Source organism: Neomonachus schauinslandi, chromosome X (genome assembly GCF_002201575.2).
Source record: "Neomonachus schauinslandi chromosome X, ASM220157v2, whole genome shotgun sequence".
Taxonomy (NCBI): domain Eukaryota; kingdom Metazoa; phylum Chordata; class Mammalia; order Carnivora; family Phocidae; genus Neomonachus; species Neomonachus schauinslandi.
This window is the reverse complement of record NC_058419.1, coordinates 67,279,439-67,303,345: the sequence shown is the minus strand read 5'-3', so window position 1 is coordinate 67,303,345 and position 23,907 is coordinate 67,279,439. Positions and strand designations below refer to the sequence as shown.

Below are 23,907 nucleotides of genomic sequence, written 5' to 3'. Positions count from 1 at the left end.
AATTCCACTAAAATATTTGTATCCATTCTACACAATCCAATGGAAATGAGTGCTATTGAAAAAGGTGTCCACATGCACATGTCCAATATGTGCATTCTACTGAAGGCTAAAAACTTAAAATTCTATTTCCAGTGTTTATGAATAGCTTCAATATCTACATTCATAACCAGCATTCGGCATGAGTTACCTCTTACTTTAATACTTCACAAATGAGTAATACATCTTGGGAGGTTAGGGAGGTACCTGTTGTCAATAACTTTGTTTTATGCTCAGAATGTGCTGCAGTCGTTTTTAAACTATTTAAAATGAACACCCTTATAATGCGACGTTTTATACCAAGAGGAAAATGGGTTTTAAGCCAATCAGGACTACCCTGCAGATCTGAAAATCGTAGATTACACCCTTAGGAAAGGAGACAAGGAGGCTCACAAATATAAAGGAATCCTGACTTTTACATGGACAATTTTTTTTTTAAAAAGATAAAATGTATTACATAAGCGCCATAAACAGTGAAATCTGCTTATATTAAAAAAAATAAGTGAAGCTTTGTTTGGACATTATTTCCTTGCAAGAGCAGTACATATCCTTAGTAAACAACTACCATATTTACAAGTTAATTTCCTTGATACTTAGGTAGGAGTGAAAGCCAGAGGAAAATATGAAAGGATGAGCTTTGAAATAACCTTTACGTAAGCTAAGCTGATAACAGTTAAGGTAGCCAGATAATTCCTGAAGCAGACCTGTTTATTTTGTAGAGTATCTGACTATGCATGGGTAGTTTTCACTTTAAAGACCAAGGATGTGTTCAATTCCTCTTTGGGCACACTATCTTCTCCCAGATAAACAAACAAGTCCTCCACAGTCAGACTAATCCTAACCCCAACTGGCCTCAAAAGAGAAATTCGGCAAGAGTACTGGGGTTCTTCACAAACCTAATCTCATTACTAAGGAAACAACACAAAATGCGTGTCCCATAGATTGTGAGTCAGCAGCCTCATCTTCAAATATGGGCAGCACCATTAAAATTTCAATCTCAAATGACCCAACACAATTCACTTTCAACAAAGGATAAACATCCCTTAGTTCCTCAATTGGCCTTTAAATGCGCGATGTTAGGTCTGTGTTAGATGGTAATGAAATATTAACAAGTGTGCACTGGTACCTTAAATGACAAATCTAGAAAATAACGCAAATTTGAGACTTTCCTATTAGTACACACATCTGTACCAACTTCAATTCTTATGCTAAAAGTGGTTTATAGTCTCTTTCCTCCACCTTCTTTTTTTCCTTTTCTGAGGAGCAGACTTGTGAAAACATCGATGTAACTTGTGCTACGTGGTAGTGGTTTGTTTGTTTTTAACCAAAACTCTACCAAATTTGTTAATCTACTTCATCAGCTCAAGCAGAATACTGTGTCAAGGACCTCACCATATGAAACCAGTTCCCATCTGTATGATTACTGTCTTCATAAAAATTTTAAATTCTTCAGAGCAGTTTTCTTTACTCCTCCCGTCTTTCATTTCCTGCCTAAATCCAAGTTAAAGTACCAAGTTTCCATTGGTATCTTCAATGCAGTTCAATTCTGCACTCTGTCCTTTCCTTTGCATGTCACAGTAGCTGTTCACATACATTAAATACTAGATATGTTCTGCTCTTGACATCTACACACTTACAAAAGCAGCTTTGTACTTTGTTTGGTGTGTTTTTTTTTACTATGTTGGCTCACAAAAAGCAGTTTTTTTCCATTTCTAAGCATGGTACTTTACAATTTTTAATGCATTAATACAACAGTGCATTGGAAAAGTACTGAGCCTCTACAAAATAGCTTTACATTTTTAAACAAATGAATGTGATTTTTTTCACTTACACAAGCATAGGCTTTTTTAATATTTCCACAAGATAAATATCTCAATTAAACTATAAGCTCACTCTACAGTGTGCCACAGTGATGGGCTTAGGAGACAGTTATACACTTAGAAGATCCTAACCTTAGTGTTATTTACACTGACGTCCAATATCACCTCATCTGAAAGGTGAACAAATGATATTCAGCATGTAGCTGAATTTGTGCCAACTAAGAACTGGGAATGGTAGAGCTTTAAGCAATCACTTATGAAACATGTACTGTAACTTAGTCTAAACTGGGAATTTCCTTTGCCCTTCTCTCCTATGGCGTGGGAAACGTTAAAGATCAACGTGAAACGGATAAAGAGCCATTGCTAAGGCAAATCTTTTAAGATAACAAAGGAGAAACTGATAAGCATATATGACAAATCATCAGTAATATCAATTACTGGCACTGAAATCAGATTTTTATGTCCTAAAACATTGCTTTTTAAATATTTCCTTTTATTCTGGAACAGAAATTGGACAAAGGACAATGATTCACTTAGAAAGCAATGACTCAATTCAGGTTGCTACTTTACATTTAAGCACCACTCAAAAAGTGGGCATAAAGCAAGTGATTCCTGTTTGCCCATCACTATACCAGCTACATAGCTGAGAGTTCAGAACTTAATTACACAACGCTTTCTCTGTTACCAGAAGCTAAGACTGCTCTGCGACAAATAGGACAAGTAGAATTCTCAGATAGCCAGCGATCGATGCAGTGGACATGGTACTCATGGGAACAAGGTAGTTTACGAAGTTTGTTGCCTTCTGTATATTCTGTAATGCAAACACTACAGGTTTTTAATGCATCGTTTTCACCAAAACTTCTCATGGCCAAGTTGTCAATCTGTTCTTTGGTGAGTCCTCTAGGTTGGTCATCATCATCCTCATTTAAGAGGAAAAACTGAGCCAGACTAAGGAAGGGCAAAGAGCCACTTTCATCAAAGGTTACCGGGGCCCTGTGTCGACCCTCTCGTCTGGCACCTGATGAGCCTGATGATGAGCTTCCTTCATTACTGCCTTCAAACACCTCTGAGCTAGTCTCTGAACTTTCACCACTGGAACTGGAACTAGGACTGGAACTGGAACTAGAACTGGAACTTGAACTGGAACTCGAACTGGAACTCGAACTGGAACCAGAACTGCTACCACCACCAGAACCCCCTCTTCCATTCCGTGACTCTGCCCTTTCCACATTTCGACTCGAGACTGAGCCACTAGGCTCAGAATCACTATCACTGTACATAAAGTAGCTTAACTCACCAAAACCTGTCATTATCTGCCTTAACATGGTCTGAATTGCAACAGATGTAGTCTCACTTAAACCGGTATTTAAGATTCTACGAATCGGAATTCTGATGGTACTGACATAGGTTCTCACACCTGCCCGTTCGGAACGTGAAAATGTACGCCTAAAACCTCCTCGTTCACTTTCATAAGTGACAGTATTGTTTGGCGTCTGAGACCTTGACCGAGTTCTGCTAGCTATGCTATCTCTCTGCCGGTATTCTCCAGGACGAACTCTTCTTACTTGAAGATCAAGGACTATGGTCGGAGGTCTCTGTCCTGATCCTGTAGATTCACCACTGCTGGTTGTGTCTGAAGAACCTGCTCCTTGTGAGGCATTTCTTGTTCCAGAAGCTGCAAAAAGACCTCTACTCAGCAAATCGGGTCCACTTATTTGCTGTCTCAATGTCACATGGTGCCGGGTTCTAGAACTTCCCTCGGTCTCATTTACTAAAGGATGCTCGAAAGTCTGAGATGAGATACTATGATGAGATCTTCGTGGAATTTCACTCATTGGATGCAGAGGTGACCTACTTCTTTCAGCTCTCGCTCGGGTTCTCCGATGGTCTGGGCTCCTGCTTCTTGCCCTTCTCTGACCTCTGGTAGGTGCGACTTCTCCCGTTAATGCTTCAGTTGAATTTCGTTCTGATCTGGATGGCCTTGCAGATGTTGATTCAGATCGTGGATTTTCCACTTGTCTTTGGCTGCTGTTGTCTGTATTTTCTCCACCAGAACGTCTTGCAGATGGCTCATTTTCATTCTCTGGATTTTGGCTCCCATTATTACGGTTAACATTGATCTCTAAACTGAATCTGAAATCACCACTGTTTGGATTAGTCCGGCTCACTGCTCTCCAAGATTGGTTTCCTCTTTGCCCACTTCTTGTTGTATTTCCAGTTTGTCTGACAGAGTTAAGCCAGTCTATTATAGAGTCACCATTAGACACATCATCTGAAGAGTCTCCACCTGTTTTTAAAAAAGGGAGGGGAGAGGGAGAAAAAGGAACTACTAAAATTAGGACAATCATGTAATAGTGCTCTGAAACTGTGTTAGAAAAAAAGAACAAAGATTCTGAACAGATTTCACATTTACAGATTTTTGTGAACTATACTGGATAGATTTGCAAGTAAAGGCAGGAATGTTTCAATTCCATTTTGAAAGAGCAAGTTAATCCTAGGGAAATTGAGAGGAAGTTTTTTTAAAGGGAATCTGGAGGAAGTCTATTTTCAGAACTGCATCATATACAGAGCCTAGGATACCACTGTGGACTGTCAGAAGACATTTTTTCAGGCCTCTGTCAAAACATTAATCAAACAAGGTAAATGCCAGTTAGGGTACAGGGCTAGTATTTTTGTTCAAATCGCATTTTTGTCACATTTTCATTAGTCTACAACATTTCCTCTAGGATCTTGACTTAAGTGCCTTTGATAATACCGGACTTTTAAAATACAAGACTGCGGTAGCCATTGCAAAAATATAAACAGGGTTTACTGATTCAGAAGTATTCCAATACTTCTTCATATTACCAAGATTTTAAATTAACATGAAATTAGGAGTCCAGACCAAAAATGAATAGTCTGAACCTAGCATGGTACATATAATGGCATGCTCAAGAACCAAACTGTTATTATATAGCCTCTTATGTTAGACAGTCAAATTCCCTACAATCCTACTTAAAATTAAAAGCAGGGTTTCTCAACAGTGGCACTATTTCCATTTTGAGCCAGATAATTCTTTGTTGTGGGGGCTGTGCTGTTACGAATTTCAGGATGTTAGGATGTTTGGCAGCATCCCTGGCCTCCACCCACTAGATACTAGTAGCAAACCCCCAGCTGTGACAACAACCAAAAATGTCTCCAGACATTGCCGATGTCCCATGGGCGGGGGTGGGGTGAGGATATAACCCATTGAGGGCCACCAGGTTAGAGAATACAGCCTTTCTTTCTGCTGGTGGAGAATGCACAGGTTTATAAGGAAGAAATAATTCAGCAGGTGGGAGGAAATTTCAACAGAGGTGCAAACTCAAGGAAAAAAAAAAACACATTAAATAGGCCATTTCTCACTATGTCTCAATTAATACAAACCCAAAGGTGAAGCAGAAAAACAACATGTTGACATTCTCACCAAATACCAAGAAAATGCCAGTTCTCTTTCTGTTAACAGTTCCTTAGCACTGTTTCTGGATAATCTCTGGCTGACCTTTCCTGGACTTCCTTATCTATTTCATCCTCTACCCACCCCCCCAAAGCAAAATATACCTCTGTTTTCATCCGAGTTTTGTGGTGGTGGGCCCTCTTTAATTTGTTGTAGTCTTCTCAGCAACTCTTCCTCAGTACTTTCACCTGAAAATAGTTTAGAAATATATGCCAAATTACAAATAAAAACGGAGATGAAAACCAAAGAGTAGGAACCTGGGTAAAATTCACTTCTTTGGGGGCATGACATTACAACTGATCCAAGTTTCTTTCCAGTGTACTAAATGCTTTTGCATACGATTTCTCATTCTTTCGAACTGTAACTCTGCAAGGTAGATATTATCTGCATTTTAAAACAAGGAAACCGAGACTAAGTGAGAGACTGCTGTATTAATAACTGGCAGGGCCAGAATACCAACTGGGGCGTTCTGATTCAAGTCTGGTACTGCTGGCTCAAAATGCACTCCCTCTTCAAAGAGTCATGCTAACTAACACTTTACCTTTTAAAATTTAAATAACGCAAAGGTTAGAATTAAATAGAAATGAGGAGGACCAGAGATAATGAATTTTAATTAGGATCAAATGGGACATAAATGGGCAAAAGAGAATAACCAAGCACAAAGTTCTGAACTGACAATTTTACCCAAGGACAGCTTTGGAGGATTACAACTGGAACATAATCTAGGAATCAAAGATGACCAAAAAAAAAAAAAAAGTCTGTCCTAGGAACTAACGTTCTCTCATTAGCTCTTCCACACTTAGATTTATCTCTAGTAAATTAAATCTAACTAAAAACAAAAATTTATTCAGTTCCACTTTTTCAATTCAGCTTGCTCTAAATTCATAATATAAATCATAACTAAAAGATGTGATATAGGATAATTCCAAATAGGAGTGAAGAGAACCAGGCAATTAAGTACAGCAATAAATGTCATTCTGTACCCCTTGTATTAAAATGACACTTCGTAACAGCTGAAGAAACAGATTTTTAAAACAAAACAAAACAAAAAGACCAGCAATTTACATATATAAATCTTTATACATCACATACCTGGGGTGCCTAGCAAATTGTTATCCCTCATAAGTCTATAATCTTCTTCACTCAGGTTATTTACAAATTGATAGAAAGCTTCTTCCCGATCCAATCGGTCCATCTGACTTCTGCGCTGTGCTGCAGACTGATCACCACTTCCTTTATCGTTAGAATCTGAGCTTTCCATCTTGATGAACAAGTGGAAAATTATCTACAAGGAGAAAGGAGATCAATCTTGAAAACCAAAGTTAGCATGTGTTCTGTAGAACAGTTTTAATTATGTGAAAATCCAGAATGCAGGTCAAGAAGTGAATTTTAAGACCTCATGTGAATAAAATTTCATAAAAGAAAACTCCTGAAAAGGCCCTGTTATATCAGGAAAAAAGTAGGTCAGGAATTAGCAAACTATGGCCGATGGGCCAAAATCAGCCCTGGTGCCTATTTTTTCCCTTGAGAGCGAAGAATGATTTTTACACTTTTTAAAGATTGTGTTTACAAAAGGGAGATGATGTTTTGTGATGTATGAAAAGTACGTGAAATTCAAATTTCAGTGTTCACCAACTTTTACAGGAATACAGTCGTAGACCTTCACTTACATATTGTCTGTGGCTGGGCCAAGTAGACGTGAGAGACCGAATGGGGCCCGCTCGCTGCTTTGCACTGGGGACGATCTAGGCCTTATGAATCGCAGTAATGTAACTTGACCGCGTGTCAAGTGCCATGCAGATCACCATACCGTGACATTTTAAGAAATGACCAGTGCGTTCTCGTGTCAAATGAAGTCAAAGTGCACTCTGAATGTCACCCTCAAAGGCAGAGTAGGGTATGGATTATTTTGTTGTGAGATGGAAAAGACTGAGACTTACTATGCAACGGCATGACTTAACTGTGCTAAAAGAAAATACACGTTCATACTATCAGACCAAGCATTCATCACCATGTTCCCAATTCACAGATAAAGCTAAAGTCTGAAAAACTGGAAAATTTAAAACAAAATATCTCATCACCAAATATTTTCTCACAAGAATAAAAAACAAGGCTTCAACCACAGTAAGTTTCCAGGTGGCTTATTTGTTGGCTAAGCAAGAAAAGCTGTATTATTGATGGTGAGTTATTTAAACTGTGCTTGATTGCAGAAGCTCAAGAAATGGGTCCAGAGAAAGTTGTTTAAGATTATTAGCTTTTTGGTGAGAAGAGTTGCTCAAAAATTCGAGGATATTGGGATATGTCATAATCAATTGAAAAAGGAGACAGCAAATGATTTTGAGTGTTTCCTGGGCCTTGATGAGTCGACAAATGTAACTGATTATTATCCAGTTGTTTATTCATGGAGTCAAGTGTTGATTACTCAAGAAGTTTGAAGTAACTACAGAGGTAGCCTCTATGAATAGTCTGCATGGAGCAACTACAGGTGATATTTCAAAGAAGTTGAGAAAACACTAAGCACAGTTTGAAGTGAAATCTGCTAAGACGTGCTACAACTGAAATGGTGCTACCTATTATGCGTAGAGCAGCAAAAGACAAGTTGGACAAATTTCTGAAGCCTGTGAAAATGTAAAGTGTCTAAAGTCTATGGGTAATTCCTTATATTATTCATCAGCAGGTAGTCTGTAGAAACTATTTGAATCTATCATATTGCTGAATCAGTAGTGTTAATGGTGAACATTATTGTGGACTTAACCATCACCAGTTCTCTGAATTTTGGTCAGAAAAAGAAGCTGAATATCCTAACTTGCCCTACTATTTGTTAACAGCGCCTACATGCAAAACTTACACTGCAGGAAAATCATTTCAGCAAAAACTAACACTGGAATCACAGTGTCAGGCAAGCTGCTTCACGCACTTCTTACGCTACCAAAGAAACGAGAGCTCCATTCCCATGCAAATTTGTAGCAGATTTATTTTCTAAGGACAAATCACAGTTCCAGAAGCATTTTTTGGACCTCACTGCAAGTAAAGAAAATTTCCTTATTTCAAAATCCATTCAACTGTCCATCTAAGGAGCTTCCACCTAACCTTCAATTCAAAGTGGTAACTCTGCTGTGTAATGATATGCTAAAAGGTAAATATCAAATGAATTCTATAAATGCCTTCTCTAAGGGATAAATATGCTTCATTAATTTATGCTTGTGGATTGATTAGACAGCAATATAGGCATACCATGTTTTGTTGCGTTTCGCAGATACTGGCTTTTTTTTTTAGATTTTATTTACCCATTTGACAGAGAGAGACACAGTGAGAGAGGGAACACAAGCAGGGGGAGTGGGAGAGGGAGAAGCAGGCTCCCCGCTGAGCAGGGAGCCTGATGCGGGGCTCGATCCCAGGACCCTGGGACCATGACCTGAGTCGAAGGCAGACGCCTAACGACTGAGCCACCCAGGCACCCCAGATACTGTGTTTTTTAATGAATTGAAAGGTCTGTGACAACCCTGTGTGGAGCAAGTCTGCTGGTGCTATTTTTCTAGCAGCATTAGCTCACTTCCTATCTCTGCCTCACATTTTGGTAATTCTTGCAATATTTGAAACTTTTCATCGTTATTGTATTTGTTAAGGTGATCTGTGATCAGGGATCTTTGATGTTGGAATTGTTTTGGGGTGCTGTGCACCACACCCATACAGGCCGGCAAACTTAACGGATAAATGTGTGTGTTTTGACTGCTCCACTGACCACCTGTTCCCCCCTCCCCCTTTTCTTGGGCTTCCCTATCCCCTGAGACACAATCTTGAAATTAGGCCAATTAATAAACCTACAATGGCCTCTAAGTGTACAAATGAAAGGAAAAGTCACACATCTCTCTCACTTTAAATCAAAAGCTAGAAATGATTAAGCTTAGTGAGGAAGCCATGTCAGAAGCCATATCAAAAGCCACGGTAAACCAAAAGCTAGGCCTCTTGGGCCAAACAGCCCAACTGCGGATGCAAAGGAAAAGTTCTTCAAGGAAATTAAAATTAAAATTCACTCCAGTGAATACATGGACGATAAGAAAGTTCAGCAGCCTTATTGCTGATATGGAGACAGTTTTAGTCGTCTGGATAGAACATCAAGCCAGCTCCACTATTCCCATAAGCCAAAGCCTAATGCAGAGCAATGCCGTTTAACTCTCCTCAATTCTATGAAGGCTGAGAGAGGTAAGGAGGCTGTACAAGAAAAGTTTGAAGGCTGCTTCATGAGGTTTAAGGAAAGAAGTCATCTCCATAACACAAAAGTGCAAGGTGAAGCAGCAAGTGCTGATGCTGAAGCTGCAGCCAGTGTTGTGCCAAGAATCTCTACCAGCAAAGATTACAACTCGCTGAAAGCTCAGACGATGGTTAGCACTTTTTAGCAATAAGGCATTTTTAAATTAAGCTATGTGTTGTTTCTTAGGCATAATGCTATTGCACACTTAACAGACTACAGTACAGTGTCAACGTAACTTTTATATGCACTGGGAAACCAAAAAACTCATTTGACTTGTTTTGTTGCAGTATTTGCTTTATTACGTTAGTCTCGAATTAAACCTGCAATATCTCCAAGTTTTCTTGTACCTGTATGTGTGAAAAGACATTATCAAAAATGAAATATGGAAAATCTCATTTCAAGTCAGTAACACTAGAGGAACATCTGCAAATAACTTTGATGAGGAATATCTTTAGCCCGATTAAGCAAAATGTCATCCCTCCAAAAGAGAATGCCATTCTTCTCATTATTCGACCTATATTACAAAAACACCAATCCATTATTATTATAACATTTTGAGTTTTATCAAGAAAAACTTTGTAGAAATTTGGGCTTCTCTTTATATCTAAATAACTACGTAATATGCTCAATTTTGCTTTCTGATCAGCAAAGCAAAAGAACAAATCACTACCTGGCTTTTCTATTACTCTCAATTAACCACTCCAATGGTCAACAACAGTAGTAAGCAATCTAAAACAAGACTCCAAACAAAAACTTTCAGCCTCTAGTTCTTTTCCTTCCAACCTCAAGTTGCCCTTAAGTTCACACTGAAAAAATAAAAGTTAAGTCCATGAAAATATGAAAATCTGATTTGTGGAAGAGGTAATCTATATTGGTATACTAAGATTTAATTCCACACATAACACATAAAGTATCTGGATGTTCATAATTCAATTCTAAAGGGAAAAATAAAAACAAACCCTCTTTCAGATAATGAAAAACAAAACAAAACAAAGAAGCTTCTCTACCTGTCTGGTTTTTTATAACTTGAAACTTTAAGAAGATTGGAAATCAACAGCTTAAAGTTATATAGGTCAGGCAATGAAAATAAAAAAAAAAAAAAAAACAGAAGGAAGCCAAATTTTTCCATATGTAGCTAACGAATACAATTTGGTATTGGGAACAGTAAGCAGCTAACTTAAAACAATACAGAAAAGCTCAAAGGAAAAAGATACTTCAGCCATAATTCTTCAAACCAAATAAAACCACCAGTAACATTCACTAATGTTCTTAAGTACTTAATATTTTGAAAGTTAACAACATGAAAGTTAGGACAAAGTCCACTTGTGAAGGATCAGTAAATAGTTCTAAAAATAATTTATAATTTTTTTTAGAGAGAGAGAGCATCTGTGGGGGGGGGGGAAGAGGGAGAGAAAGAATCTTAAGCAGGCTGATGCAGGGCTCAGTCTCACTACCCTGAGATCACGACCTGAGCCAAAATCAAGAGTCAGACACTTAACCAACTGAGCCACCCAGGTGCCCCCAAAATAATTTATAAAAAAGTACAACTCCATAGGGTTGAAAGACTTTCAAAACATAAATCTTCAAAGAAGACAAAAATGTCTGGTAAGTTCTGACATTTGAAGGACATGAACCAAAGATAAAAGAAAACACACACACCAAGTACTGTTCTAAGAATGGGACAAAGTCTTAAGAACAGTGTCAGGGAGGTTAAAGCCCATGTGGAACAGAAACTTGCAAAAATATGGGAGATTTTAAAAATGGCTTTGAAAAACATAATAATAAAGGAAAAGAAAGAAGAAAAAAGAAAAACAATCTGAAACAAGAAAGGGGTATTGTGTTGAGTGGGTGGGGAAACAGGTATATGAACAGAAGAAGAAAAATAGAGGCACTCAACTTCTGTTTTGTTTCTATTTTATTCAACGAGGAGAATCACCTCCCAACCGGAAACAGTGGAAAAACAAACTTCTCAAAGAGAGAATCAAGACCCCAAACTGCAAAACTTCTAATGATAATCTTTGAGAAATCACAGACAACAGGAGAGATGCTAAAAAGATTAGTTTTTAGAAATGACCGTATCGTCAAATAAAGTGAAGTCTATAAACTGTAGCACAGGAAAATCTGACAATAAACCTGGGGGGGGGGCGGATTCTGCAATAGACTATCAGATATACTGCAAACATGTAGAAGTAAATGTGTTCACCAGAAATGGGGTTCACTGCCAAATTAACCTCATTTGCTTGACCTAGGGATGGTTCTCAACCTTGGCTTGCACATTAGAATCACCTGGAAAACTTTCTCTGGGGTTGGCCAGACAGCAGTATTTTTAAAAAATTCCACAGGTAATTCTATTGTGCAGTTAGGGTTGAGAACCTCTTCAATAGGGGCATGTGAGGAAAACACTGCTGAATAGTCTGGCTTGATTTCTGTGGAGTGTGAGGAGATTTTACATCCTTAGCATCACAGAGAAATGGAGGTTAGATCAGTGCTTCTCTAACTTCAGCATACAAACGAATCAACTGGAAATCTTGTTAAAATGCAGATTCTGATTCAGTAGATTTGGGATGGGGCCTGAGAACCTGCATTTTAAATAAGCCTCCAAGGGCTGCTGATCCTAGAATCACAGTCTGAGTAGCAAAGAGTTTGAAGACAATACAGTTTAACAGATTCACAGCTGTCAAATACCACCCTCAAAGGTTATAGAGCAATGTTAACTTGCAAACAGTCCTGTCTTTAGCATTTAAAAAAGAGCCATGTTAAAAACATGCTAACCAAATCTAAGCAATTCAAAGCTGGGAGTTAGTAATGAAGATGTATGCATATGACAAATAATACTCTGAATTCTCAGTGGATTGTGAGGATGAGCTGAAATCAACAAAAACGATGGTAAATGTGCTTTCCTGAACACTTCATGAAGAACTATCAAGCTAAAATAATCCACATTAAGAGTACAGAGTAGGGGGAAAACCTACTCATGTGACAAAAGCAGTTCACATGAAGACCTGAAGGTTTTTAATTAACAAAAGCTCAATAAAGAGCCCGTTTGACCTGGCTAAGGAACCTAACAGAGTCCCATACTGCTTTCACAGACCACAGTGCTCAAATAAAAGTAGTAACAGACCCACTGCAACCTGTTGTTCAGCTCTAGAGTGACCAAGATGATAAGCCAGGGAACACCATAAAGGAAACGCTGAATTACCTTGTTATGTCTAGCCTGAAGACAAGACTAAAACTGGGCATGATTACCAATGTCAAATATTTAGAGTTATAGCATGAAAGAAAGCAGAACCACAGAATCAAACTAGGGCCACTAGTTGAAGAACTATGGAAGCAGGTAATTCTCTTAATCCAATGGTCTAACGATTAAATTGTCCAAAAGTGGAGATGCCACCAGCCTCCTGAAGCAAGCAAACTACCCATTCTCTGGAAATATTCAAGCACAGGCTGGATATTAAACGAAGATTCCTTATTAGGCAGGAGTTTGAACAGACTGACTTCAAAAGACCCTTTGGACTAAAATGTCATTAAGGATGGGAAAGTCTCTTGGTTTTCTATTCTGGGCCTAGGATCCTATGAAGCTACATATTCCAGCGCCACAATTTTGTTGTAACACTTTGACAAGACCAATCCACTTAAGTTGTTCCATCCCTGCCCTCCAACACACCTTGTACTTTACTACCTTCACACTTCTACCAACCCTGTTCCCCTCAGCCCTTTCTCAGTCTCTCCCCATTTCACTCACCCTTTAAGGTTCAAGGAAATCTTACCTCCTAAGAAGCTATTACTAGCTCAGCTAGCAATTTTTTCATCTCTTCACACAGTGTTTATGCCACTAAGAGTGGCACATTGTGCCTTATGTGGTCTTTTATATTTTTGAAATAATATGAATCTTATTTACCCAACATAACCAAAGTATCATTTCAACAGGTTATCAATATAAAAAAAATTAGATGTTTTACATTCTTCTTTTTAAATAGTGAGTCTTTGAAATGTGGTATTTTATATTCATGGCACATCTCAAGTTGGATACTAAATTTTCAATGGTTAAAGTAAAATGTAGTCCTATCAAAACAAGGTTGTGTTTAATGAGAAAATATACACTGCTTCAGTTTTTATTTAACTTAGTTAAAATTAAAGAAAATTAAAAGTTCAGTTCCACAGTTACACCAGTGACATTTCAAGTGTCAGGTAGCCACATGTGCTTAGTGGCTACCCCACTGGACAGTGCAATTTGAAAAAAATTGTAAGGTAGAGAAATCGCACATATGGGAAGAATTTCAAGGTGTTCCCAATATACTGTTCACGCTCTATAAACCCACGACTTTTACATCCTCTTTATGTTTTCCAAAACTAAAATAATGTTGAATACTCTACAAATACACATGGAATAGATGATTCTTTCCTATGCTCACCAGTCTTCAAGATTCATTCTTGACCTTTTAGAATTTCTATCATTTCCTACATGCTATGTAGAGCTAAAACACTATACCTCTATTAAAAACCCTACTGACACTGTGATTTTAGGGACTGTTGGATCCTAAATAGCTCTTGCCTGGTGAGCTGAGGGGTTAGTGGATTCCATGCAAGAAGAATTTTTATCCTCGTTTAATTTTATCTTTAAATTCAATATTTTAACAATGAGACACACTCACAAAGCAACACAGGATTGTCCAAATCACTATTACTTCCACAATCACATCCTGCTATCCTTGCCCCCTCTCATACATGTACCAGAGAAAATCAAGGAAAATAATTTCCCCACCCCTGCAACACACTTTTTTTATTTCAAAACTGCAACCAGACCAGCAAGGCTTCATTAAACAGAACATACAATATTTTTGCTAAGGTATAGGTTTCCATTAAAAAAGCAGTTTGTTGGGACGCCTGGGTGGCTCAGTCAGTTAAGCGTCTGCCTTCGGCTCAGGTCACGATCCCAGGATCCTGGGATTGAGCCCTACATTGGGATCCCTGCTCCACGGGAAGCCTGCTTCTCCCTCTGCCTCTGCCTGCCTGCCGCTCCCCCTGCTCGCTCACTCTCTCTGTCAAATAAATAAAATCTTTTTTTTTTTTTTAAAGCAGTTTGTTTTTTTTTTGTAGGTGATTAGGGAACAGGGAGAAAAAAATCTGATTTGCTCCCCTACATTTGCCTCCTTTCTGCCTTACTCTGCATTTCCCCTAGGCTGGGAATGGGGGTCAAAAGATTTCAGCACTGACAAGACACCTTTACCCTTTGAGGACATTTAAGGGTTGAGTTATGGCTGTAACACCTGCAGAGTTCCCCTGGACTAGAAGTAATTACCTTTTGCGGGGGGGGGGGGGAAGGAAACCCTGAATGTAAGCAATGCCCTCAAACACCTTGTAAAATAATCTTACACAAACAACCCCCCAACCTCCCGACCCCCACCCATGAAGTTGGTCTTATTTTAAGCAGTCCCTTTACTACCTAAGTGGCACAAAATGAAAAATATAGTAAATTTAAATCACAGGTTCTGCCCCTGGTAGTGAAATATCACCACTGGTGAGTGAAAAATGAACATTTTAATGGCTAAAGCATGCCAAAGATGCCAGGACACCATAATTCAAATGATCAAATAGAGCTCTCTCCATTTTGGTGTCAAATTTTAATAAAGAATTATGTTACCAAAATGGGTCTCTAGAGTCTACCCTATGGTGGACACTGCAATACACTTCCAGTTTACCTAGTAAAAGGAAAGAAGGATCCTCCCACACTCCTGGGCTCCTTCTATCATCATAAAAAAGAGAATCTTCAATCTACTCAGTTATCTTACTCCCAGGTATAATACTCATGTGCATAAGTCAGAAATTTTGGATTAAATATATGATTAGCATCAGCCACTTTAAACTTAAATATTTCTATGAAAAGCTTACCAATAAAACAATCTAAGAGAATATGTAATTGTTAAATCACTTAAGTCTCTCCCTAGTTATAAACAATACCCACCACCATGTATTTACACAGCCCTTCCACTTATATTTCATTTAATCCTCACAACAATCCCGGGAGTAGAGGAGTATCATCTCTATTTTGCACCTAAAGAAGTATAGAAAGAGAAAGTGATTTACCAAAGGCCATGTGGCTAGTAAGTGGAAAGAGCCAGTAATTAAATCCAGGTCTCCTAATTCTAAATCTAATCCACTTTTCACAAATGAACAACTGTCTTCCAATAATATCCCAGAACTATAGACTTTAAAACACATTCCTTCAATCCCAATAGGCATGTCTAAAGTATTCAACCTCACTATAAGCTTTTTATACCATGTCCACTCTGGGTATGAAAACTTCCAAAACAACAAAACCCCTTTTATAAGCAGTATGAACCAAGCAGGACTTATTTTTAAATAAGTCAAGTTTTAGTATTTTTGTTTTAAAAACAAAAAATAGCATATTTTATTAACCTTCTTTCAGAGTACTGTGTGCCAATATATCCAAATCCATTCCTGGAAACGAGCAGCCGAATTAGAAATTTTGCCCAGTCATTTCAGAAACTACTCGTTTGGTCAATGAATGTGTGACTGTGTCAGGTAAATTCAACTCCGGGAGGACAAGCCAGCAAGAAAACCAAACCTGAGGTTTATTCTGTAATCAGGGAATTTAAAACAGATTTTATTCACCTTGAAAATTTGAAAGCACTGTTAGTGATCTCCATTTCTTCTCTAGTCATTATCATATATTTGTATAAGTTATGCAACTTACTATGTTTCTGACCACTGTTAAAAGTATTCCATTAATTCTCCTCAGCCATGTACTCCAAACTTTAAAAAATGTAATTTTGTTATATTAGGGTGAAAAGTCACTTAAAACATATCATTCAGGGGACACCTGGGTGGCTCAGCTGGTTAAGCGGCTGCCTTCAGCTCAGGTTACGATCTCAGGGTCCTGGGATCAAGACCTGCATCCGGCTCCTCGCTCAGCGGGGAGCCTGCTTCTCCCTCTGCCTGCTGCTCCCCAGGCTTGTGCTCTCTTCCTCTCTGACAAATAAATAAACAAAATCTTAAAAAAAAACCATATTGTTCAGTACAAATGGGTCTGGAGACCTGGTGCTAAGTACACACATATTATATTCAATAGACATACCGCATCACAATACCCAATGAAGGAGACTTATGGCACCAAAATATACTGTTGAACAAAAGACTTTACAAAACTAAATTCTGAAATTCAAATGTCTGTGAATATCAATTTAAAAATAAGCCACATCTATTAAGTCTAGAATAAATAATCTGTTAATAACAAAAGGTATAGTGAGAGGAAGGAATCAAGGTAACCTAATTATCAACTAACTACCAAAGTATCTTGAGCATTTTCATCTTTTGTGTTCATATAAGCTCCAAACTCAATAGTGTTCTAAAGCAGAACATGCCACTTAAAAAAATCATAGTATCAAGATAAAAATGTGTCATACTGAAAAAGAACAAGCATCATTCAGTTTGCAACAGAGCTTCATGAAGAACCTCAGAGAATAAATGAAAACTAATGACATGTGATCCTTGTCAATAAAGAAAATAGTTCAGTAACACCACTGCCAAAATGAAAAATATCTCATGTAGTTTTTAGAAAAGTCAAACACAAAGAACCACTGAATTTGAGGTCAGGGTATAAAGTACCATTATGTATGTAGTCACCAAAAGTGTTGAGAATTCTTCATACACAAAATGTTTAATTAAAATTTTACAGCATTTATAACAAATAAAAGATAATTAACAACCAAATAGCTTTTTTTAATCCTATCAGTAAAAGGGATGGAATTTAGTTCTGTGAAAAGGAAAAAATAGGAGATACTGGGTTCTAGTCTTGGCTGTAACATTAACCAGCTATGTGGTCAATTCACTTAACCTCTTGTGCCTCAGGATCTTCATCAATATTAAGGGCACTGGATTAAAACCATCCATAAGGTACCTCCCAGTTCTATGAATCTGTGACTATGAATAAAATATAACCCAGGTCACATTACGGTAATAAAAATAAAACTAAAGAAACAACATGAATAACTAGGATGCAAGCTTAAAAAGCTGTGCTTTTCTCACTACCATTTCATTTACGCACTTCTACCTCCCTTTTTTGACTCTCTTACCTTTTTCAAAACAAATATAAAGCATCCCTCTCTAAAAAACAGGACAGGGTTGATGTTTCACTGCCTTTACCTACTGCATGATACCTGTCACCATCCACACAATTTGTTGATTATTTCCAATACTGGCCTGTCAGAGGATGTTACCAAGACTTCTACCACTGTTGATATTATCACAGCAATACAAAATTATAAAATATTATTGCATGGCAGTGTTACTTTAGCCTCGTTTATATTCTTCTATCATTACCACTTGAAAACGACAGCAGGAAAAAAAAGGATTCAGAAACGTCCCTCAAGTGTCTAATCTCTTGGCAGGAAGTCTACTGACTTGCAGCTCACAAACAGTTCTATCACAATCCTCTAAAAAACAGTTAAATAGAAAGACTATTAATAAGAACGTCAACAAATCAGAGGACAGAGATCAAAACAAATGCTGCCAGTTCACAGGAACAAGGTAGTTAAAAAAGGAAACCATTATGATGACATTTCTATTCACTCAAGTACTTTTTAGACAGTAAATTTAATCTTCGATTACCCATTCCATGTTTTTATTATTGAGCTATTCTAATTTAGTATTAGAATTTGGTCTTATCCACACAAACTCAATTGTGCCTTCTCATTATTCCCAAGAAGTCAAAAAATGACTCAAAAACCCAGAATGTTCACGTGTTTATAAAAAAAGTTATTAATGTAAAATCACTGATTGCCAGCAATTTTGGTGTTAATCGATAAGGCACTATCTTAAGAACATGAGCTTTCCATCAAAAATTAACTTCTTAATAAGTGAAGCAAAGTTTTAAAATTAAAATCCCTTGACCAAAAAAGAAAATATTATCTACACAAATGACTTATGTTATTTGAGGAAAACAATTTTGTGTTACAGAACCAAACATGCTGACAACTGTGATTCCTGAACCAGTGTTCCTACATAGAAATGATGACAAAAGTGACCATATGTCCCCTGTTTGTCCAGAAGGGTAGCAATCTACACCTGTTATCCCACAGTAATTATTAATACGGCCCTCTTTCACTCTCAAAAGCGTTCCTGCTTGGATAAATTAATATGGTCACCTTAGATGTAACTGACACTAACAGGAACTTTGGTCAATAAAAAAAATGAAAATTGTAATTAAGAGTTAACTTCTTTTCCCCTACAGTTAAGTGGAGAGTAAGAGGGAAGAGACCATTTTTCATTCTAAAGAAAGTTTAACACATTGAACACAAATATCTCCCCCCCATAAAGTATCATGTTCATCACCATGCAAAAGTTATAATAGCAGCCCAATCTGTAGTCGTGAAATTACTGCACAAAGTCCACAAATCTACATACACACCACAAACTGTCTATAGATATTTGTCTCACATGTATGTAGGTACTAGTATGACTAATGAAATTAAAAGTCTTGGTTCAGAAAATCTACAACAAAAAGATCAACTATATACTTCAGAAACAAAACCACAAGTTCATAAACATATTCCTGAATTATTTAAAACTGCCAAGATTTTCATATTAAAGAACATATCAATTGATGACAGGAAAAATGAACTGTTTGATTATCTGGGAAATTTCCATATTCAAGGGTGGGAAAAAAATAATGGAGGAAAAAACAGACACGGAAGTAATACTGCTTTCTTACACTGGTTATCAAAATGTCAAGGGATTATGTAAACTGATACTTTTTGAAATCGATGGGCCATAAGGTTTTGGAAATCTTTGTGTTACACAGAGATGATAAGGAAGTAGACTTACAAAAGAAAAACATGTCCGAGGCAGTGGCCCAAAATTCTAGCACCTCGTTGGTCTGGATTTGAGAGAGGACTTTTCACTGTCTAATTTGTTACCCACTCTATGGTAAATCAAGACACAAGAGGCTGGTGAGTGATTTGCTCTATTTTGCAATCTACTAGGGCTATGTATAAAGTAATATACACATTATAATTCCATAGATACAGATGTCCCATTTGACCTACTGTATTATTTAAGTCCTTACAAGATGTTCACTAACCTGAAAGAATATATCCAACCAACCTAACATTTTTAGATATCACTTCACTAAGCTATTTCTTAAAACCATTTCTGATTTTAAATTAGGTGTATCAAATTATATCACAAGCAGTAATAGCTGAAACAGAAGCCATGCCATAAAAAAGGGAAGAGAGTAATTACTAAAAAAGTCTCACCTGCATCATAAACCAGACTCTATTTAAGTGGGAACAAAAGTTTTGATATGACATAACCTATAGTTTTTTTTTTTACTACAACCTTTATTTTCTTTCCATCTGCAATCTAATTAGAGAGCAATTAAGTCTAGAGGCATAAAAGTTTAGTGACTTCAGCATCAGAGAGACCTGGGTTAAAATGGGGGCTCTACCACTTATTAGCTATTTAATTGAGGACAAATTGCTTAACCTCTTTTGAGTCTCGGTTAACTCTGTAAACTAGTTAATATCCTCATGAGGCTTTGCTGTGAGGATTACAAAGTCATGCAAGTGAAGCACAGGACAAAGCACATTAAGCATTCAATACAAGTTAGTTATGAATTTAGCCTAACTAACTCCATCCCAGTCTGCCTGGGGCAGTCCAGGTTTGCACCTGTTGTCCAGGCATAATTATTAATAATGTCCCTTTTGCTCTTAAAAGCATCCTGGCTAAGACAATAAATTAGGTGGTTACCTTAACAATGATGATGATGAAAGGAGTTAATATCAGAGTATTACATATCAATTACGACTTTTTGGATCTTGAAGGAAAAAAAATGAACACCACACAAAATAATGTAGGATTATATTCCTGTAAGATATTCTACTGATATTTCATTTAGTTATGCAATGAACATTTAAATGCTATTTATTTAGACCCATCGCACCCCAACAATGATTTAAGGCAGCAAATTTCCATTTTGTTCTTTCTGTCCTATACGGGTGCTGGTAAACTTCAGACATTATTTTAAAAGAGGAAAACTCACAAATAAAACACTAGTGGAGTTCCAGCTATTCAGACACACTACCCTTTGAATTTCCAATAAAAAATACCCATTCTCATCATGAAGAATGCCCAACACCAACAAACATATATCAAATAAGCCCATCCAATTACAGGGCCTGCAAAACAGAATAAATACTTTTAAACATGCATTCTACACAAAAATCATCAGGAGACGCAACAAAAAATAAATTACCTGACTGTTATGACATAGTATTGTAATACAATAAACTGGATTTTAGTTTTCTTCACTCTCTGCTCTAGAAAAAAAAAGAATCCATTATTCTTCCTCTTTCATAAGATACACATTTTCTATGAAATAGACACATCCTAAAAAAAAATCCTATATATTTGAAGTTACACACCCCATAACCCAACCTAATTTAATATTACTATTAGGATATTTGGGGAGATGGAGGTCAGAGGAAACCAGGAATCTAGCCCAGATTCCCTAGCCTATGGCAGGAACTAAAGTATGAACGATCATCAGGACGTTTAGGCTAAAGAATGAAACATTCTTCAGTTTAACAGTCTCCTAAAATCATAGTTTAAAAAAGTATTTGGATTGGTCTTCCTGGGTACTTCATTTTTATAATCTAGAAACTGATTTTTGGGGGGCTATAATTGTGCCTGCCTGGTCTCAAGTCATCCAGGATGGACATAATGTACCTGATAGGATGATATGAGTAATTTTGTCTTTAATCACGAAGAATCAAATAAATGATTCTAGTAGTAGAAACGACTAGTAGTACGTTTATTTCTTCCTCCCTTCAATCATCCAAAGCGACTGCGGTTAATTCTGATTCAGGAAATGCGGGCTCTTCATTTGCACCAAAAAATTATTGTGGGACCTTGCAAATGGTGGATGACAACCTGATATAAACGCTTCCTCTTGCCCCCAAAAGAAAAGAATGACCTAAATAACAAGATTGCTAGGCCTCAGATTCCCGGACTAACCTGTGGAATTAAGTATGGGGAAACTGTCTAGGGAAGGAACGTGGCTGTCTCCTCCATCTTGAAATTAATCAGCATAAGGGAAAAAGGGACTGAGTATTCAGGAAGCAGAAGCCCAACCGGTTAATACTAGTTACTAAAGCTATGGCGTACGTGGCAGGTACCGCCCGCAGAAGCCGAGACCCTTAGGCTTTTCTTTTTGAGGGGGGAGGGGTTGGGTTGTTGGCGGATTGAACCGAAATTAAGTTGAAAATCATTTGGCCCAATTCCCACCCTTACCCAGGGAAAAACAACAAACACGCAACGGCTTTTCCCTGCCTTTTCGGGGGATCCCTGCAGTGATAGCTGGCAAAGGATATGCCAGGGTTATTCGAGTAAGGGAGTAAACCACAGTTGCCCCAGATCCTCAGGGAAGATGTCATCGTGGCCCCAGGGGCGCCTAATTGATAGTGCCCAGCAGAAGGGCTCAAAATGGGGTTTTGCAAATCCTGGGAAATCTAAAGGCCCAAGAGTTCCCAGCATCTGACTTAGAGCAGCCTGATTTTTTTTCCCCTTTTCCCAAACCCAAGCCCGCCATATCAAAGGGGGGTGGGGAGGCGAGGGAAGCCTCCAGAGAACCAAAGAGAAAAACCTGAGACGATCGAAGATTCTCACGCCTGAGGCCAACACTCAAAAATCGCCTCCCCCAAATTCTTAAGGCTGTGGAGGGCCCCGGCTTTAGCGCGCACCGCCACGGAGAGGAAGTACTACCCACCTCCTTCCCCTTCTTCAAGAGACTGTGACTATACACCCAACTAAAATGGCAGCGGCGACTACGCCACGGAGCCCCCCGCAGCAATCAGCGCCTGGGGTCCGGAGGCGGTGCTGAGCGTCCGCCACGACGCGACACTCAGGCCATTTTGAGAGAACGCGGCAGCCGCGGCTCCGCTGTCTTCCCCTCGCTCTCCATCCATTTCTCAAGAGGATTTCCCAAGGCTTCACTTACTGGGTTTTAGTGTCGGGTCCGACTCTGTCGGTTCGGCTGCCGCCGCCGCCGCCGCCGAGGCTCCTGCGCGCCTCCCCTGCCGCTGCTCTCAAGCCCGCCTCCGATGAGTCGCTGGTTGAGACCCGCCTCTAGCCCAGCGCCTGCTCGGAGACGTTGCTCAGGCAGCCATTATCTTCCCCATTGTTACCAAGCAGCGACAGGAAACGACTGCCCACAACAGGAAGTGATGATGCCGCGTCCCGGCTCCGCAGCCCCACTCCCAGCCTCTTAGCCAATCCCAGGCGATTCCTCGAAAAGGCTCGGCGGGAGGAAGAAGGGGGCAGCCGACGACGCGGCAAGGCGGGCCGCGGTCTGGAAAAGGAGAGCTGCTGTGACGCCCACCATGTGACAGGCCCCACCCTCCTCCGCCATTTTGAATTGTGGCGAGAAATTCGCGTTCTGAGGACTGTGGGAACCTGAGCTTTCCCGGTTTTGAAAACTGGAGAATGTCACCATCTGACTGCTTGAAGCCTTTCTCAGAGAGCGCGGAATGCGATATTAGTCCAACCTGACATCGATCACACAATTAGGTCAGACTAGTTTGTACAGCATCTTACCTTATATTCAACATACATTTATTGAGTGCCAACTGTATGTCAAGCATTGTTGTAGATGTTGAGAATACAGCGGAAATTAAAACGGACCAAAAGCCCAGTTCTCGTGGTTCTTTATATTCTATTTTCTCATGGTTCCTCATACTCGGGGAAGGGACAATAATTACTGTATATCTATGTGTATCTATTTGGTGATAAATACTAGAGAGAAAAAGCAGAGGAAAGGGGGTGGGGTGGGAGAGTGCCTGGTGGGGGCAAACGGGAATTGCGATTTTAAAGAGTGGTCAGAGATGGCCTCTCTGAGATGGTAATTTTCTGAAATACTTGAAAAGGGGCGATGATTGTAAAAGGGTGGGAAAATCTGATAACGTTGGAATTTGTAAAAGGACAGTTACAGAAGGCCTTTCTTAGATGGTAATGCCTGAAGGAAGTTAGGGAACCAGCCACACAGCGTCCAACTCCGGTTTTCACAGTTAATTTAGAAAATCAACCTTACCCAAGTTTTTAGGATGTTTCCGTGTTTCTTTTTCCATTTTTCTGTTTTCTCTGTTTCCAGGTAACACTCCAGCTACACGCTTTCTTACTATTCTTCCAAAACCAAACTTGTTCCCACCTCTACAACTTTATATAGGCTAGACTATTTTCCCTTCATGTCTTTGCTCTTATTAACCCAGCCTCTCAACTGTCATCTCCCCAGAGGAGTCTTCCCTAATCAC

At 38.7% G+C, this 23,907-nt stretch overlaps 1 protein-coding gene across 1 annotated transcript; it reads right to left on the bottom strand.

Annotated features, from left to right (window-relative positions):
- RLIM (ring finger protein, LIM domain interacting) lies at positions 1-22,702 on the bottom strand. Its single transcript, XM_021686542.1, has 4 exons — positions 22,599-22,702; positions 6,424-6,616; positions 5,436-5,519; positions 1-4,143 (listed from the first exon to the last, which is right to left on the bottom strand). Exons 2-4 carry the CDS (start codon positions 6,590-6,592, stop codon positions 2,519-2,521), a joined length of 1,878 nt encoding a protein of 625 aa, XP_021542217.1. The 5' UTR covers positions 6,593-6,616; positions 22,599-22,702; the 3' UTR covers positions 1-2,518.
- Between the last annotated feature and the right edge of the window lie 1,205 nt (positions 22,703-23,907).

Excerpts from the sequence above, each read along its gene's own strand:
- RLIM (XM_021686542.1), bottom strand. The coding sequence starts at position 6,592 with ATGGAAAGCTCAGATTCTAACGATAAAGGAAGTGGTGATCAGTCTGCA. Across the intron at positions 5,520-6,423 it reads CAATTTGCTAGGCACCCCAG|GTGAAAGTACTGAGGAAGAG; the intron begins GTATGTGATGTA and ends AACTATTTTCAG. Across the intron at positions 4,144-5,435 it reads AAACTCGGATGAAAACAGAG|GTGGAGACTCTTCAGATGAT; the intron begins GTATATTTTGCT and ends TTTTAAAAACAG.